General features: G+C 37.5%; 3 protein-coding genes across 6 annotated transcripts in view; 1 reads left to right on the top strand and 2 right to left on the bottom strand.

The window, feature by feature from the left end:
* Positions 1-6,527, bottom strand: part of LOC136259534 (uncharacterized) — a 17,795-nt gene extending 11,268 nt beyond the window's left edge. The window contains exon 1 of one of the 2 annotated variants that reach the window (XM_066052998.1): positions 6,142-6,527. In XM_066052998.1, coding sequence (XP_065909070.1) covers positions 6,142-6,436 — 295 coding nt within the window. In that variant the 5' untranslated portion in view covers positions 6,437-6,527. The remainder of the gene's footprint in view (positions 1-6,141) is intronic. The other variant, XM_066052999.1, reaches the window with a different exon arrangement.
* LOC136259532 (uncharacterized) lies at positions 6,498-18,586 on the top strand. 3 transcript variants are annotated; one of them, XM_066052994.1, is made up of 13 exons: positions 6,498-6,704; positions 13,117-13,223; positions 13,379-13,770; positions 14,794-14,900; positions 15,158-15,338; positions 15,401-15,535; positions 16,325-16,426; positions 16,481-16,664; positions 16,835-16,996; positions 17,276-17,334; positions 17,825-17,924; positions 17,981-18,066; positions 18,123-18,586. In XM_066052994.1, exons 1-13 carry the CDS (start codon positions 6,589-6,591, stop codon positions 18,558-18,560), a joined length of 2,169 nt encoding a protein of 722 aa, XP_065909066.1. In that variant the 5' UTR covers positions 6,498-6,588; the 3' UTR covers positions 18,561-18,586. The 3 variants fall into 3 exon arrangements, with proteins under 3 accessions (XP_065909066.1, XP_065909067.1, XP_065909068.1); XM_066052996.1 differs by having other exon boundaries at positions 6,499-6,704; positions 13,117-13,248; XM_066052995.1 differs by lacking the exon at positions 16,325-16,426.
* Positions 7,310-8,227, bottom strand: LOC136259744 (uncharacterized). Its single transcript, XM_066053265.1, has 2 exons — positions 7,982-8,227; positions 7,310-7,888 (listed from the first exon to the last, which is right to left on the bottom strand). Exons 1-2 carry the CDS (start codon positions 8,162-8,164, stop codon positions 7,310-7,312), a joined length of 762 nt encoding a protein of 253 aa, XP_065909337.1. The 5' UTR covers positions 8,165-8,227.

The following is an 18,586-nucleotide window of genomic DNA, read 5'->3' as shown; positions in this document are numbered from 1 at the left end:
CCGTCTTTGTTGGGTGGGTTGTCCCTAAAATGCAGAGGAAAACTAATTGATGAGTTATTTCAGGAAGCACTTGAGCCTGAAACAATAAGAGGACAGACATGCTTGCTAATATGCAGGCAGACAATTGCCCAAGGGTAATGTCCTGCAGGCTCGGTGTCAGTTCAATCTATTTACGGAGCACCAATATCAGGCCCATAATCCCATCCTTTATAATGAATAGCTTACACGAATACACATTCCAGGATCTGTGCTTGACTCATTGAGTCCGGCATCTAGTTAATAGCCTATAACTTCACAATGATTAAACTTCCGTTCACTGAGCTACTTGGAGAAGGTTAAATGAACACCGCAACTACAGCGGCTTACTTGTTATGAAGCAATGAACAACAGTGAGTAGCGTTTCAAAATTCTCACCACATGTTTAATTTTGATTGTGGACTTGAGTCATATATGGCATGATAGAAAATTTAATGGTGAATCAAATGGAATTTGTTGCAAGGTGATAGGAGCAACTACCATCAAGTTATGGATCATTTTATAAAGGTATGTAAAGGGTTTGCATGTTTTCTTACAAAAGTTACTTACACGGCCTCACTGTCATAAAGGTAAACCCTAGGTATCATTTTAATTCACAAGTGGAATGGCATAAATTGCATAGCCACTTTGAAAGTTACAGCACTTTGTGCAAGGCACACATATTTTAAGTTTAAATCCAATTTTCTGGACTACATATGTGGGTTTAAGGGTTATAGGTGGTGCTTATCGCTATCAATACTCCCGAAATATTACGTTATGTCACTATAAACGATAACATCACTCAACCCTAACTCACTTGAGATAAGAGATCAAGATGCTCAAACAAAGCAGTCACAGCCACTAACAAAAAAGTTAACGAACTAATTTTAAAAAGAGGCAGGGTTCCACCAGTGTTGATTTGCGATTTGGCATTAGAGCTGGCTATCACAAGAATTTTCTGCAATTTCCATAGTAACGGGATTGATTGCCGAGGTGCTTCTTGTACTGTTCTTCACTTGTAGAACTGTTTAATGGATGGAACAAAGCAGAACATAAAACAGAATAGTCACACTTCAGTGATTGTCGAGGCATGTGTTCAGTCGTGCGATTAATTTTGATGGTGTGTCCTTTCCTTTGATGTGGTATGTGCTGCTTCACCAGCTATTATGTTGCAAAAAATTTTTTTTATATCTGAGTAGGGATCATAGCAATGAAATAAGTGAGGTCTTGTACACCTGCAGCTATACTAGTGGACATGTAATCCCTATTTCAGTCATAGTTACATTATTGACAGGGTTTAAAGACTGAAATAGGAATTAAATGTCCACTAGTATAGGTATAGATGACCTCCATTGTTTTATTTCTGTGTTCCCTACTCAAATGTAATTTTTTAATTTTTCCTTACACTTGTCAAACAGTACGGCAGTACTGAGATTCCCCAAAAAATGTAGGTTGCCCACCCAAGCACTGCCATTAAATAGAAATATCATACATGACAAGAGGCTTCTTTACGAAAGAGTCTTAGTGTAACTAATTATAAGGTCAAAAGCATTAGGAACAAGGAAATTATTACAGAAGCACAAATATTAAATTGTTTTAAGAACCGCTAAAATTCAATTTTCATGTAACAAAACCATATCAGAGCATTACTTTTTAGTATTGACATTTTCTTTGAGGAGTGTATTTAGACGTCACAAAGTTATTGGAGCACTTACACTACTGTAAGGGATATTTCATATTCAGTAGTAACTGTGGCTGCATCGAACTGTTATATCCCTACTGTGCTTAAGATACCATAATGGAAATACACAGTAGGGATTATATCGATTATGGGATTAATCATGATTGTGTCTGAACATCGTGATGTTGATATGTATTATATGAACATCGTGATGTTGTGACATCACATGTAAATAAATTCAAAATGGTGACACTATTGTGGAATCTTACTACTGAAAAAGCTTACCTGTTACAAACCATTGAATTTCTAAGGATACTATTATTCAGTATACTGTTTGTATTGAACTATAACTGGTCTGATCAGTTGTACACAATTTCACCTCGTTTTGTAATTTATACGAAATTGTGCATGTATGATAGTTTGATGCATGTAAAGTTTAACATCGTGATTGTTATCAAAATTGTGATATATTACATTCTACAATCGTGAAGGTAGCAAAATTTCATAATCTCCTCAGCCCTAGTCTAAAGCTACTTTGACGTCTACCAAATCAGTTAAAAGTCTTTTATTGATTCACTGCAGGTAAGCGGAATCTTCAGTTATTGTTGTGCCACTGTAGCAGTACTAGTGGAGTTTAAACGCATGGGGCATAATACTGCATATTTGTGACGTAACCATGTGACATGTCAAGACAATTGTGAGACTCAAACTGGACCAGATCCTTTTTTTCTTCCTACCCAATGACAAAGAGAAAAGACAGTCTGGCCACGCGAGACTAGATATGGGTTACCTTCCTGAAGTTATGTGAAGGTTTAGAGTCTGGTGCTCCTGATTTTTAGTTGCATGTTTACCTGGAAGGAAAACTTTAGTAAGCTAAAATTCTGTAGTTTGTAAGCAACACACTGTGACCAGTATTGAGTGTAATGGGCACAGGTACCAGTCCTAACAGGGTCGATCAGGTGGTGAGGACAAAAGAATAACAATTGAAGGCAAGTAATGCTTGTGATAACAGAATAGTAGTCTTGTGAACCAGACATTCTAATGAGTGTGAGCATAAAAACACCTGGTAACTTAGGGCAGCAGTATTTTGTTTGCTAGTGCATCATAATTTCTTGTGCAGCAGAACTATCATACATTGTACGTCCAATAGAGCAACAGTTATATTCCAAGTGGCGTTGTATCATCATATGCTGATTGGCTCTCCTAGAATTTTGGCAGTGTCAAAAGTTACCAGGTGGTTTTCGTACTCCCAAGTTAGCACACACGTAAAAAAATAAAAAACTGGCTCACAAAACATAATAATCTGAGATAAGTAGCAAGTGATCAATAGGATGTGGTTTAGCTTAACAAAGAGAGTTGCTGACTACTTGTTGAAAATTTCTAAGCAGACACAGTGAGCTCATATTCCTGTTGTTCTGTCAGTACATTCCCCATACAATGAAATGGTAATCAGTTTCCTGTTTTGTCACATTGTGATAAGGAAGTAATGTCTTTACTAATGTATCCAGATTATCTTAGTTGCTACAGGTGCTCGTAAGTGTAGTTACTATTCTTCCAGTCCTGGATTGTTTTCCAACAGTCATCCATCATACTCAACTGTCACTATAGAGGTAATTACCTGTGTGAGCTGTGGTTGGAGTACGCCCAACTCTAGTACTCTCCTTCATACAAACAGTGAAAGTCGTATCATTATGTTAAACAAGGCAGACCACAATTAGTGTTCAGGTTTGGTTTCATCAACACTGTGTGTAGGTTCCTTCTTAGAGGTTTCTTCTTTGTTCTTTTTTAAGTAAGGAAAACGTGTAGCTTGCTGCAGTAGTAGCACAGTGGATTATATTCCAACCTGACATCAGGGTTTGCCAGGTTCTGACTTTTGTGGTATTCTGTTTAGTCATGTAACTGACATGAGTTGCTGACAGCTGACAAGTACGTTTTCATACAACACAAACCCGCCATCATGCTATCACTATGACCATGCCATCAAAGTGACAGTTATCATACAGTACGATAGTACTGTATAGTAGGGACCACAAAGGAGTAGGCATGGCCCATGAAATAACATCACCCAAAAACCAGCCTCAATTTTCCAAACGACAATGAGGCAGTATTGGTTAGGTAAAACTAAGCCCAAACAAGCTTTCTGATTGACCCGAAATGCTTTCAACAAGTTGCTACGGAATTTTAAAAATATATGTATTTAACGGAATTTTCTACTGACTGACTGAGTAAGTAACTGACGGATGCCTTCAGACAAGCGTAACTTAATAACGGATAAGGCTATTGGCTTGATTTTTTCACTGTTCGACGTTGCTTCGGCCCAAGAGGTGCCTTTTGACATGCCGCAGTTCATACAATGCATTCTTCATGGACTTACCAGTGTCCTACTTTGTGTTCCATTCATCTTTGCTGGCAGCAAAAAGTGTCAATTTGGCGGTAGCACATGATGGCTTCCCTTCGTAATGGAAATCGTCTGTATTTTTCTTAGTGGCTACTTTGATTACAGAGGTGTTTTTTGAACAGTTCTTGATTCGTACTGCTGTTACACACAGGTTGAATATAGCTGACAATGAAGCATAATGGATACTTCACTTTTCAGACAATAATTGATATAACTGGGGTGCGCAGCACCATTTCTTTCTTTTGGTATGTGTAGATTGCAGAGTGGCTTTTCGAACAGTTCTTGATTCGTAATACTGTGTAATGGGTTGAACATAGCTGACAACAAAGCGTAATGGATACTTCACTTTTCAGATGATAATTGATTTAGCTGGGGCGCGCTGCACCATTTCAGATGCAGTATGCGTGGATTCACCAGTTATAATAATTATTTACAAACAAGTACACAAGAAAATGTGGAATTTTCAACTAGAGTGGGGACCATAGCACATCAATAAAAAGTACTGAAATGAGCTGGAGTAGTGCACAATATTAAATCACAGTAAAACAATAAGAAGTGTTATGTCCCTACTGTGCATTTCCATTATGGTATCTGAGCACAGTAGGGATATAACACTTCTTATTGTTTTACTGTGATTTAATATCGTGCATTACCCCAGCTTGTTTCAGTACTTTGTATCGATGTGCTATGGTCCGTACTGTAGTGGAAAATTCCAAAGTTTTTTTGGTACTAGTATAATTATATAGAACTATGACTATCATACATGCAATACAGTAATACCGTATAGTAGAGACCATGGAGGTTTGGGCTCTCCTGCCCAAAAATATCATCCAAAATCCAGCCTCGCTTTTCCTTGATGCCGCCTTGTTAGTATTGGTTATGCATAATCAAGGTCAATAATGCCTTCAGACCCTTCTCACAATTGACTGCCTGCCTACCTTTAGCCAATTTACTATGGTTATAGCTACAGGCTTAATTTCTTCAATGTCACCTTGGCCCAAGACATGCCTTTCCGTCAACCACAGCTACTACCATACATGCTTTCCTATATGTCCCAATGCTTTCTCTATTACCATATATAGATAAAAAGTAGTGAAACAACAGATACGAATGACAGTAGACATTACAACAAAATACCTACATTATTGAACGGATTGACAGTAACATACCAGTGTAGCACATAGGTATGTTGCAATAGCTACAATCACTCATATTTCTTGTTTCACTAGTTTTTGTTGCTGGAACTCTACTCATTTTTAAATTACTAATTTGCACTTGTTTTAAATATGCTAGTGTTGCTATAGCATAAAGCTATGATGTACACGTGTGACGGTTCTATTAAAGTATGGTACAATACTGGTGCATTATGGCAGTTACATCGCATGGTCAGAATAAACAGGGGATGCCTGAGAATGTAATTTACGATGGATAGCTATGCCCCTGAGATTTAAAAAGTTCTGCATAAGGTTACATTGCATACAGCTATAGTTGCCAATCCATGAGGAAGTCTGCTTTATTACAGTGTATTGATATAAGTGCAGCTGGAGCATGGTACAGTAGCCATGCTTGATCACTATAAGTGCATGCCGCCAAATCATGCACGTTTGCTATGCCTTGATTGTTTTTAATGTATCATACAGTATGATGGGTGTGGCCTATAAAAAATTGGCACCCAAAAGTACTGAAACAAGCTGGAGTAGTGCACGATATTAAAAATCACAGTAAAACAATAAGAAGTGTTATATCTCCCAGCCCTACTTTAGACATTGATTGGTTTGTAAATGTGCGTTTGTGATTCAGATTACTATTTTGTTTTAAAAAAGCATCATGTTTCTTTGGTTAGCACTACCCAATAATCCGGATAGTGTCAAGACAAGTGTGGGATCCGAACACACCAGACCATCTTTTTCTCCTACCCTAGGAGAAAAAAAGTGGTCTGACCATGCAAAACTAACCCATGTTGACAATTCAACTCACATACCACAGTTTTATATACACATCCAAACAATAGAACGAAAAATGTATTCTTAGTCTGTATACCACTCACTTCTAGGAGGAATTGGGATGCCAGCTGAGCTCCGGATCTCATCTGCCACGTGTCCGTACTTCAAAGCATCCATGACGGCTAGGAATTTCATAAAAACATCGTCGGGCATTGATTTCAGAGTTCCAACGAATTTGACAACTTTCATTACACTAGTTTTCTCCGCTCTGATCACCTCTTGCTGATATGGGTGAAAGTCGGTGTTCATTCGTACTAACACCATGTCCAGGATAGACGGTAGAGTGTTCACCAATGATGTGAGGGATTTATCTAAAGCCTCGCTGTACGCCTTGTCCATCACAACTTATAGATTTATCGATACTCAAAACACACACTATGCTCACGTTTTGTGTGCTTCTATATAGTGCGCGCTTGTTCAGCTGTTTTATAGCGGACACGCCCCCGAAATATACTTGTGTTAATTAAGGACCAGTGTTTCAGGAGAAGGTAATGAATAAACTTTTTACTATTATATTGGTGCTGGTGATGGCTGGGAAGTCACAAGCAGGCAGCAAAAAGAGTTCCCGCACTACAGCGTGCCCAACAGCCATTAATAACAAGTTCACGTGAGTCATCTATACTTGCTGTAGAGTTGGCGGAAATTTTTTGAAAATTTACTCAGAAATGTAATTTAGTGATATTTCGCTGCTAGCTAGCTAGATATAAATCACCTAGCGTAGCTACCTTATTGCACATTTTTGTTTGTTTGTTTTGTTTTTAAAGGGTAGTAGGTATGCATTAGGGCTGAGCGATAGTGAAATTTTCACTGTCCAAACGATATCAAGACACTGTTCACGATAGACTATTATATTTTTTATATAAGTACTGTGCAGAAATCTACAAAAGATTGTAACGCACAGATATTAATCATAATTACAAAACATTAGCCAAGTGCCATAAATTTACAGTGAAGGAAAAAGAGTTTATATTCTTGACACTGTTTGACATTTAGGGTCTGTACATCCGATATTTGTTAGTAAATGGTTGGATATAATATGTAGGTGTATCATTGTTGGATGTGGATCCATTTCCAACTTCCATAGTAGAATTGTCGCTGGAAGAATTCAACGATTCAGTTCTGGGATTAGGTATGAAAGTTGAATTAATGACTTCACCATAAATTTGGCCTTTAACATAGAGTTTGGTACGACGAATTTTAATATGTTTTTTGTCAGTTCCGGAACAAATCAAGCTCCAACGCTCCTTTAGTAATACTTGCTCTCTTAGTTTTTCCTCTTTGTATGCCTTCAGGGATTTTAGATCTATTGGATAAGACAGTGGCTACATCAAAAGCACGAGATAGTTTCACTAGTAGAGGTCTTGGTTTGGTTCTAGATGAATTAAACTTTCCCAGACGCAAGCAGTCCCTAATAGAAAGATCACTAATGTCACCATTAGCTTTGTTCAGGATGTTAACACAGGAATCAATGTCTGACTTGGTACGACTACTTCTCGGGGTGCCAGTAGGACTTTCTTTGATACCATACACCACAACATTGAATTTACGATCTGTAAAATTATTTGACACAGTAAATTTGCTAACAGGTGCAGGCTGATTGTATGTACCACTTGAATTCTGTGGGGTTACTGTTGACATTTGTGTTCCCTTGCTTTGCAAGGCTGTTGGCTGGGTGGCAGCAGCTGTGAGTTGTTTGTTAAACTGTTCAAATCGTGAATTAAGGTCAGCTACAGATTTAGTCAACTTCTCTTCTATAACATTCATCTTTGCAGCTATTGAGTTCTGTTTTTCCTGAATGTCATCAAAAAATTTAAATGCTACTTCAACTTTTGGCTGACAAAGTTTACAGAAAAACCTGACACGCGAGTTTATGTTAAAAAGTACCTTCAGCTCATCTTCAGTTAAGCCAGCACATTTACTGTGCTCCCACTGTCCACACCAGTCACAACTGATACAGTCATTTTCAACGTTCTCGCTGCACGAAACACACGCGTAGTGAATTGTTTTGCCCTCCTTGGCTGGTGGGGAGATGTCAGGTTGTCTATCTCGCTTGAACGGGTGCGACATACTCCGTCATAACGAAGACTGTAGTCACTTTTGACGATAAAACGAAGAGCTTGATTTTGAGCAACGTCAGACGATAGTAAAACGATAGTGATAATTCACCTATTTCCTATTAGTTGTCTTCAAAGAGAGTTGTAAGGAGGGATGTCAAGGGGGTGACACACAAACTCACTGTAGGTATATCTGCGACCGCGGTCAAAGTATAAGTCAAAGGTCAAGGCCACCAAAATCGTGCCAATTCAAGGGTCAAAGTTTCCAACCCACAATCAAAATGTGCTGAACTATCGTTGCTAAGTCACCGGTCAAAGGTCAAAAAAGGCTCTTAGTCACAAGTCAAAGCGAAATTTCGGCCGGTCAAGACTTTGACCGCGGTCGCAGATCTACCTACAGCGCGTACCTATGTGATACCCCCTTGGATGTACCCATGCATGTATTTTGCATAAGATATTAAACAGCCTTTTAGACTGATTCTTGTTCCAAAAAGTTTTTATTTTAAAGTATTTTTTAGTGCAGATATTTCTCCGTATTTTACTTGTTAATTACTGTCCGATAGTAAATTTTCAAGCGATATAGGCGATACCGATAGTGATACTATCCCGATATTCCGATATGCACACACTATCCCCCAGCCCTAGTATGCATGAATTATAAAAGTAGAAAAAACTCGACTTTTAGCTACAGCACCTTGAAAAATGATACAGGTTTGCCACATTTGTTTTTGTAATAGCTGGTAATCATTAAATAAATTTCTCATGGTCTCTGATGTAGAAAATTACTTTATGAAACTGCTGTACTATCTATTACTGCGTCTAGAAGAATTTTTCTTGCGAGAAACTGTGCTGAGTGGTCGGTAGAAACATAGAACTATTTATTTTGTTTGTTTGTTTGTTGTTGTTTTGTGTGTTTGTTGTAATTCACTCCTTGTGACGCCCACCTTATGGTCTTCCATGTTGTGGTCGTGTGTGCCCGAGGACACACCACACTTTCAGTAATTGTATGCATAATTTTCATCATCATTGATGGTTCTCTCTCAACAAGTAGGTGGTTCTCCAGACACCTCTATTGAGCACCATTGACACAAAAAAAAAACAAGTGATGTATGAGGAATTACGTCACTTTGTATTGTGAAGTGTGTGGCATTGCCGATAAACTATCATCAGTGTTGGGAGTAACGTGTTACATAATATTATTACTTTTGTGGTAACTAAGTAATATAACGAAATAAAGCTATAAAAACAGGTAATATAACTCAAGTTATATTACTTACAAATGTAACGCATTACCTAAGTAAAATAGTTACTGTAACGAATCTAATGTTACATAATATTATTACTACGTAACAAAGTTACTAATCTTGTTAGTGATCCACTGAGTAACGCCTAGCCACAACGAAGTAATGAAACCTACTGAATGAAGCTTATTCACCAGCTTCTTACTTATAACCAAGATTTGCACGTTGTCCAACAACGCAATGATGTCACGTGATAAGGTGGTAGTTTCACATGTGACAGCTTAAGGCTGTGGACACAATATAATATGTAATATTATTATAGTTATTTTATTTTATGGGTAATATGTAACTGTAACTAAATAGTTCAGTTGCAAGTAATGTGTAATATGTATCTAGTTACTTTTTAAATGTAACTGTCCCAACACTGACTATCATAGACATTATCCTTTGCAATGAGCAAAAATCATTCAACCCATGAGCTAAACCACTTCTCCATGTGGCGAACAACGATATTCTTCTCCCATATGTTTTCTATGGAAAGAACTTAAGTTGGAGCGTAACCAAATGTCTTTCTGCTCTGAACACAAAGAAACTCACCAGAAGAACACCATCTTTACTAATTCAACACTATGAAACCACGAACCTTCCACCTAAAGGATGGGCAACCATTGTGCCACTCTTACTATGCAATTTACAGGAGAAAAAATTCCACAATTTTCCTCATTACTTGTTGTTCTTCAGAGAGTAATGTTTCTATACTATATAGGTAAGTAATTGTAGATCTGACATACAGGGGGCACAGCATGAAACTTGGTAGCTACATATATGGCTGTAGAAGCTATAAATTAGAAGTCTGTTCAAGCCGGTGGGGGGTGAAACCGCAGGATTTTTTTTTGTAATTTAAAGGCTTGAAAATGCCTTAAGATTGATGCTAAAAGCAAGTATAACCAACAATGGCTTATAACGTTTCCCCCAAGATTTTTCAAATTTCACAAGAAGCCCCTTAGAATAGCCCTTGATTAATTAGGTAACTACCAGTATACATTTCACTGCACAGCTACAATGAAGCAGTATACTATACGGTCTGTGATGAAGTGAGTGGATCATCATGTAAATATAGCTACTGGTGAACAGTCATGAGATCAATCACTATTTGAAAATGGCGCAAAGTGGAGTAAGAGAGTTTGCTCAGTGTGACTATATATCTTGACTGGATGAGTGGATAGTCGAAGAGGAGTAATTTCTGTTCAAAATCTCATTCAGGTGGCTGCTAGGTGATGTGTGGGTGTACAGCTTCCTTCCACAGAATAAGGCCGCATCTAGGTTGTCAATGCCAGCCGAGATGCTAGCCCTTCACTTGGTAAAAAAAAAGCCAAGAAAATGCTGGTGATTATTTCATGAAGGTTGAATTGTAATAAGGGTGCTGGTTTATAGATGCAACTGTCAGCAGACTCAGCACACTTGATACATTGATCCCACAATCATTGTGAACGCCATACTGTGTTGTAAGCTAATTGTAAGTACTCTACATGTAGTTTTGTGCTTTAGTCTGAGAAACTACAGGTAACTACTCATGCCATACATTTCAACAACATCTGTAGGTGTAGATATAAATAGTACGTGGTTACGTGGAAGTAATATTGTTCAAGTTAGTCAGCTAGTTGGTCCATCTCCAGATTATTGGTCCGGCTCAGGCCTGACCATCTCCGCCGGCCCGGTGATTGCATCTATGCATGCACTCAAGAAGCAACGGTGAACCTGGCTGCATGGATGTGTATGCATACAGCATTACCAGCTGTGACTTTACCATGACTATGTTGCAGCATCAGGTGAACTGAATCCAGGTAGTGATGTCTACTCTGAAGGCTTTGATGGTTACACATGCATATGTGTCACCAAATTGTTCTATTGATGTGTATGTCCAGCTTGCATGAATGTAAAGCTTTTCAATAAAAGCTACAAGTTAGAATTTTCACCACTAGCTAACTATAATGCTACAGCATGCTTTAGTCCATATAACTAGGTCTCAGTACTGGCCTTTAAGCAACTTTTTTCATAACTGTATCTGTATTGCAAGCACACCTTTGGGTGGTGGGAAGATAGACACTATATATCATCAAAAAATAGCTAAGCATACAGGTCATGAAGTCTGTAGTTTTACTATAAGGCTCTAGCCTTCTGATATACTCGAATAAAAATGGCTGTCTGGAGTATCCAAGAATGTTCATGTTTCTACATAGAACATGCAGTAGCATTTCAAAGTCCCAAAGTATTCCTAGTGACTACAGGTCTCTATAAGTCCACCCATAAAAAGTAGCCTAAACAACTAAATGCCATGAGACTGTGACACAAAAGTGTATATTGATGTGACTATCCATTCATGCATGGTGAAAAGTTAGCTTCAATGATGCATGTTATGAATTGACACAAATCAACAATTTGGTCCCAGTACTATATATGTAGTGGTCCTGTTCACAGACACATAAAATTAGCAGTAGCTGCTTCTACTGGACCCAAATGATTTAGGCCAAATGTCCTGAGGTATTTTATATCATCTAGTACTACTGATGAAAAGGAATTCTCATCAATGTATCCATGCAACTTTGGACATGACCCATGTCAGTTTAGTCACTTCACTATTCAGGATCACCTTGACTGATTGATGCATGAAGTATTTGTCTTGCTATGTCTAGCTACAATGACTGGACACTAAATATCTGCCCTGTACATATAGCCATGATGCAGGAGGTAAGGACATACATACTTCTAACTTGTGACCACATGGTTTAGTACAATTTAATATTTGAGACTTTAAATTTTTTTGGCCTGGCTAACATTACAGGTACCCCTAAATATGCGATCCCTTGAATGTCCATGTAAGCATAGCTACATATATTCCTATTGGAAGAAAATTTAGAGTGGTCACTAGACTCACTAATGAGTTGAAGTGTACTATAAATACATGATGGCTAATGTGGGTGTAGCTACAATGTAAGCAGGTGAGGAAGCTACCTCACCAAATATTGGTGATTAAACTGAGATTAGTTTGAGGAGCACTGGACGTTTCTAGATCACTTTAGGTGCATTGAAAGCTTGCATTAACAAAGTTCATAACAATTTACATGCTAGTTAGATCAACTATATAGTGTGATTACACTGATATGTATTTTTGCACATAATTTATATATAATAGGCTCACCCATTGATGTTACAGATGAAGGTCCAGGTGGGACTTCAAGTGCCCCACACTTTCACCTGTGGCCAGTGGGTTACTAGTCTTGCCCCCCTCAGCCTGAACATGCTACGTATGCTGAGTGGTCTGTCTCACCTATTTAAAGTTTGTAGCTACACCCCTGGGTTAAGAAGATTGCAACATGTAGACATTATGCCAGAATAACAATCAGTATAGGAATAATAATTGGATAATCTTCAGTTATAATTTATTTACTTGCATTGTTACTGAAAATTATTTTGAAGAAATACTCCTCTCTAATACTGCTGGCATAAAGCCTGAGAAAATAGACCACTTACCTATAATAATCAAAGTGTAACATGGCTGCTCTATTAGAGTATATTGGTCTGTTAAGTTATGGTATTATGTTTACTAGCAATCATATTTTCAGCTGCAGAAAAATGATTTACTTTGCTCCAGTAATATTTAGGGAATTTTGTCCCAAAAGATGTATTTAGCCCACTGTCTTATATAGAGTTCATATTTCTTCAGATCTGCAGGTAGTTCATTGTATTCTCAAGGTAAAGTTAAAGACGCCATCGAATGTCTGAAGCTTGCTGTACAGCAGAAGGAAAACATTCACACTCTAATCAATCTTGGTATGTATTGACAGCAGTATAGCAGGTTTGACTACCATAATTGTTGTTAAACAGCTTGTTTAATGATGAAAAGGGATGTGTTTACTCTTTTTCCTGCAATGTATATAAAACTGTAAATAGATTGTATTTCTGAATTGTATTCTGTTATGTTGTAGCCAATGTACTTACATCAGATGGACAGTACAAGGTAGCAGATAAAATCCTGAGAAGAGCCAAAAAATATGAACACACTTCAGTACTGCTATTAAGATCATCAGCCACAAATTTCTACTACCAGAAGAAATACAGGGAGTGTATCAAGGAGTCAAGAATATGGAGCAAACATCATCCAGATGATATTGAGGCTCAGCTCTACATTGCTAGTAGCTTGTATGAACTGAAGGAAATGACTGATAGTTTGAAGGAGTACAGTAAAGCATTAGACATGAACGAGAACAACACATCAGCACTGGTGAACTCTGCTGTGATCCTGAGTACCCTTGGGGATCATGAGAAAGCATCAGAACTTGGTAGAAGAGCAACAATTTTAGATCCATCTTTACCAGAGGTGTCATATTTTTATGTTGTGTAGCTGACAATGAAATTGTGGCAAAATCTTTGTGTGTATGTATATATACAGCGGAACCTGTTAATCAGGACACTTGAAAATGAGGACACCTCTGTAATCTGGACACTTGGTAATTGTCCCAAAGGACATAAATGACCTGGAGAATAAGATAATCAGGACATGCACTTTGATTGGTCCCAAGGTGTCCTTAATACACAGGTTTCACTGTGTACACATATGATACATGTATGTGCATGTACATAGGACCATATTTAATGTTCTTGAGGGGCTGTATATGGTGTATAGTAGAGCGGCTAAGGAACAAATTTTGATGAAATTGTTCATTTTGTAAAATGAAAGTACCAAATTTTCTGTGGGAGTTGAGTAAGGTATATTAAATCATTTGAGATAATATATGGTGCCATGTCAAAAAGGTATGTCTGGAAACTTTAAAACTAGATTATAAGCCCATTTCTAGCTGGTCAGAAAGCCATACAAATGCATCCCAAATCTTTGTTTTCATATAAATAACATGAACGTATTTCAAGTTTACGCAGAAAATCTTTCAAAATGTGGTAAAATAAACTGTTTTTAAACACTTCTAATGGAGCCAATATTTCAGTGTAAAAAGTACAGGCACTATCCAATAGAAATAGTATATTGTATGTCTATAGCTTCATATACCATTACCCTCCATACTTCCTAACATGGCAAGCTAATCACCTGTATGGACACCTCCCTTGATCAGCTTTTGGATATGACCATACCTTACTTGTCTATGCAGATGCAAAGTCTCAGTATATTTGCTATTTAGTACTTTATGGCTTCCATATACATTTTCTGTTGGTTTTATTTGTCAGGTTGTTTGAGTGTGATATGATAGGTAATTTTAATGGCACCATATCTAATATGAGTAGTATGAATCAATTAAATACTGTACCAAGTGCTTTTATCAAAAAGTGAATGATTAGCTGCTCTACTAGTAATGAAGTTTGTTGTATAATATTGTTTCATATATGGCAGGCATTCTTGAATTATGCTGCAGCAGAAATTTCACTAAAGCACTATAATAATGCTACAACTGCACTGCAGCGTACTATAGACCTCAATCCCAATGATTTTCAGGCAAGGTGTGTACTGTAGATGCTAGCTAGGATAGAGCTTGTTATGTAGTATACAGCTGTTTCATTAGAGACGATCTACAGGTACATGTTACTGTATGAATGCCACTGGTAAAGCAATTGTTTGGTCTTTGAATTTGTAATATCAATTTGTATGGTAATCTATACTGCTTGGAACAGTTCTATTACTGCATGTTCTTCTATTAAACTGTTCCTCTGTTCTTTCTACTTTATCATCATAATATTTTATTTTATATTACATCCAGGTGTAAACTGATAAATGTTCACAGAATGATTTGTAATTGGAGTAATTACGAAGAAGAAATTTCAATACTTCACAAAATCCTGCAAGAACAAGTTGACAATATTGAATACATGATACAACACACAAAACGACCATGTCACTCTCCTGGACATCTGCTACATTTTCCCTTTGATATAAATATGGTATGTTGTTGGCCATGCAATGTATAAAGAATTATAGTATTAATGATGGTATTTGTATATAGCATAAAGCTGTTTCTACAATATATACAGCAAGTGAAGCTGGTCCTATTAAACAGATGAAACACAACACAATACAAAGGCAAAGGAATGAGCAGATACATGTTGGTTTTGTGAGTTATAACTTCAACAATCATCCTGTAAGTACTTAATGTGTGTTTGTATCAAGCCTGTGTGTGCGTGTGTTGTGTGTGTGTTGTGTGTGCAGGGGCAGTTTTAGGGGGGTTTCTGGGGTTTCCAGAAACCCCCTCTGAAATAGCGCGTGCCCCTACAATTCATGTGGGGGATAAAAAATTACAAAGAGTTATTTATATTATGGCCTTTCCTATTGGCAAAACTTTATACTTTTGCCTTTGAAATCACCTTCACAGCGTTCAAAACTACATAGTGACCTTTTTTTTTTTTTTGGTCTTCAACTTACAGCTAGGCTGAAGTTACAATTCCAGAGAACCTAAAACCCCCTCTGAAAATTTCTAGATCCGCCCCTGGTGTGTTGTGTGTGTGTAGTGTGTGTAGTGTGTGTGTGTGTATTGTGTGTGTGTGTGTGTGTGTGTGTGTGTGTGTGTGTGTGTGTGTGTGTGTGAGTGTGTGTGTGTGTAGTGTGTGTAGTGTGTGTGTGTGTGTGTGTGTGTGTGTGTGTGTGTGTGTGTGTGTGTGTGTGTGTGTGTGTGTGTGTGTGTGTGTGAGTGTGTGAGTATGTGTGTAGTGTGTGTGTTACCATAATTTGTAGTGTGTGTGTGTGTGTGTGTGTGTGTGTGTGTGTGTGTGTGTGTGTGTGTGTGTGTGTGTGTGTGTGTGTGTGTGTGTGTGTGTTACCATAATTTGTAGTGTGTATATGTGCATATACATGCATCTACTTGTATGTGTGTAAGTGTGCATGTGAGTTTATCTGTAAAAACACACTATTTTAAAATCTTTTATATATATAGGCTACCCATCTGTTACTAAAACTATTTAACTTAGCAGACCGTAAAGTGGTGAAATTTTATGCATATTCTCTAAACAAGTACACAGATAAATGGAGAAAGAAGGTAAGAAACCTTGTAGTTATTATAGATTAATTACTTAAAAGTGTATACATACAGGTGGAGCAAGCTGTAGATGTATTCAGAGATGTCTCACAAACCTCACTGGAAGCAACAGCAGAACTAGTACTATCAGATAACATAGATATCTTGATTGATCTGATGGGGTTTAGCAGTAGTGGAAGGCCAGCACTGTTTGCTAAGAAACCAGCTCCAATTCAAATACATTATCTTGGTTACCCAGGTAATATGCTTACCCATGTTTCATAGTAGAAATAAGATGAAGAATTCCTCCTGTGACATAGAGTTACACATCATTAAGCACTTGAGTTTAAGCTTTTTGCATATACGCAATGTATATTTTCACATGTACTAGCTGTATACATATATGTTTAAAAATGACTACATATTTAGGTACCACAGGATCTGCTGCCATAGACTATTACATATGTGATCCCATCACTTGTGATCCTAGCACAGCTGACCAACAGTTCACAGAGAAACTGATCTACTTACCTGCTCCTTATTTTATTGCACCTGATACAACTACCAATCCTCCACCGACCACTTTATCAGGTACCATCCTTGTTATTGCCAAGGGTGGGTCATAAAACACTGAGCCTGCTATTGAGTAGGAAATGTTGTGGATGATGTAGCTATGCATTTAAATTCAAAATAGCCATTATTCTTAAAATAACTAAAACTTTATATCAGGTATTGATAAATTTAGAAACCATACAAATTTATGCTGCTGCCATAGTAATATTAACCCCTGTAATAGAGCAATCACACAAAAACATATATTATACTTAATACTAAATTAGTTGATAAAATTGTCTGTGTACTCCACTATAGAATTCTATCAGAAATACAGTCTTCCACAAGAAAAATTTATTTTCTGCTGTTTGTCTCAAGTAAGAACTAATCATATCAGCCTTGCACAACTGCACCTGTTGAATTTAAATGTACTATATACATGACTTACATAATACCTAGAGGGTTAAGTGTACATAACTACTATGTACATGGCTCGTAGGTAAAAAAGATAGACTTCAGTTAAATGCTTTGTTAGAGATTTTTGGTGTATGTAGAATAACAGATATCACACATTTATATGCTGCTATTCCTTGCAAAGTTTTCATACACACTAGGGAGTCTGTAGGAGTTCAGATTATTGTCCATATATTACAATTATCATACAGTAAGATAGTACTGTATAGTAGGGATCATGCATGAATGTTTATAGGCTTTCCAAAAAGCTGCCTCAGTTTATGCCACCTTAGCACTATTGGGACATGTTAAACAGTTATTAGCATATTTAATACATAGAGAAGAACATCATTATACAAAGTTGACATTTTATGCATACATACAAGCAGTTTACTGTATGCTCACATCCTATAGTTGGGTAAACTAGATCGACCCACGTTCCACTCATGGCTGGAGATACTCAGTATGGCTCCTGATGCAGTATTGTGGCTAGTTCGAGTACCACCTGAGGCTGGTATTTACACTATAACACATGGTGTGTATTGGTAATGACTTGGTTGTCTTTTTCAGAACATAACATTTTGGCTGAAACTGAACTGAAAAACAAAGAGATTAAGAACAGAATTCTGTTTACCAGTAAAGTTTCCAGAGAGGAGGTATGGTATTATTATACTAATATAGTTCTATGTGAGTCACTCTATCTCTGATACAGCTACTCTCTCATGCTCCACAAGTGTGTCACCTCTTCCTGGACACTCATCCATATAATGCACACACAGTTAGTGCTGAGATGTTACAAGGAGGACTGCCCATCTTGACCCATCCTGGAACTACAATGGCATCTCGAGTGGCCTACAGTCACCTCACCAGTTTAGGAGTTGAGCAATTGTCTGCAAATAATCGTACACATTATGTTCAACTAGCTGTGGAGTTCTACAAAGACAAAAGCAGTCTTTCCAAATTACGATCTACCATCTTGGGAGCAAAAGCAAAGCAAAAAGGTCTCTTTGACTCACAGAACTTTGTAATTAAATTTGTAAAAGCCTTAGAGATGGCATGGCAAAGATATGAACAAGGATTGGCACCTGACCATATTGACTTGTCTAATATGTTTGTCAAACCTGATTCACACATGCATTCAGAATTGTGAACTGATTATAACTTTGTAAGTCGTCA

The sequence above is a fragment of the Dysidea avara genome, chromosome 7 (assembly GCF_963678975.1).
Source record: "Dysidea avara chromosome 7, odDysAvar1.4, whole genome shotgun sequence".
NCBI classification, from domain to species: Eukaryota; Metazoa; Porifera; class Demospongiae; order Dictyoceratida; family Dysideidae; genus Dysidea; species Dysidea avara.
This window is presented reverse-complemented; position numbering and strand designations above follow the sequence as displayed.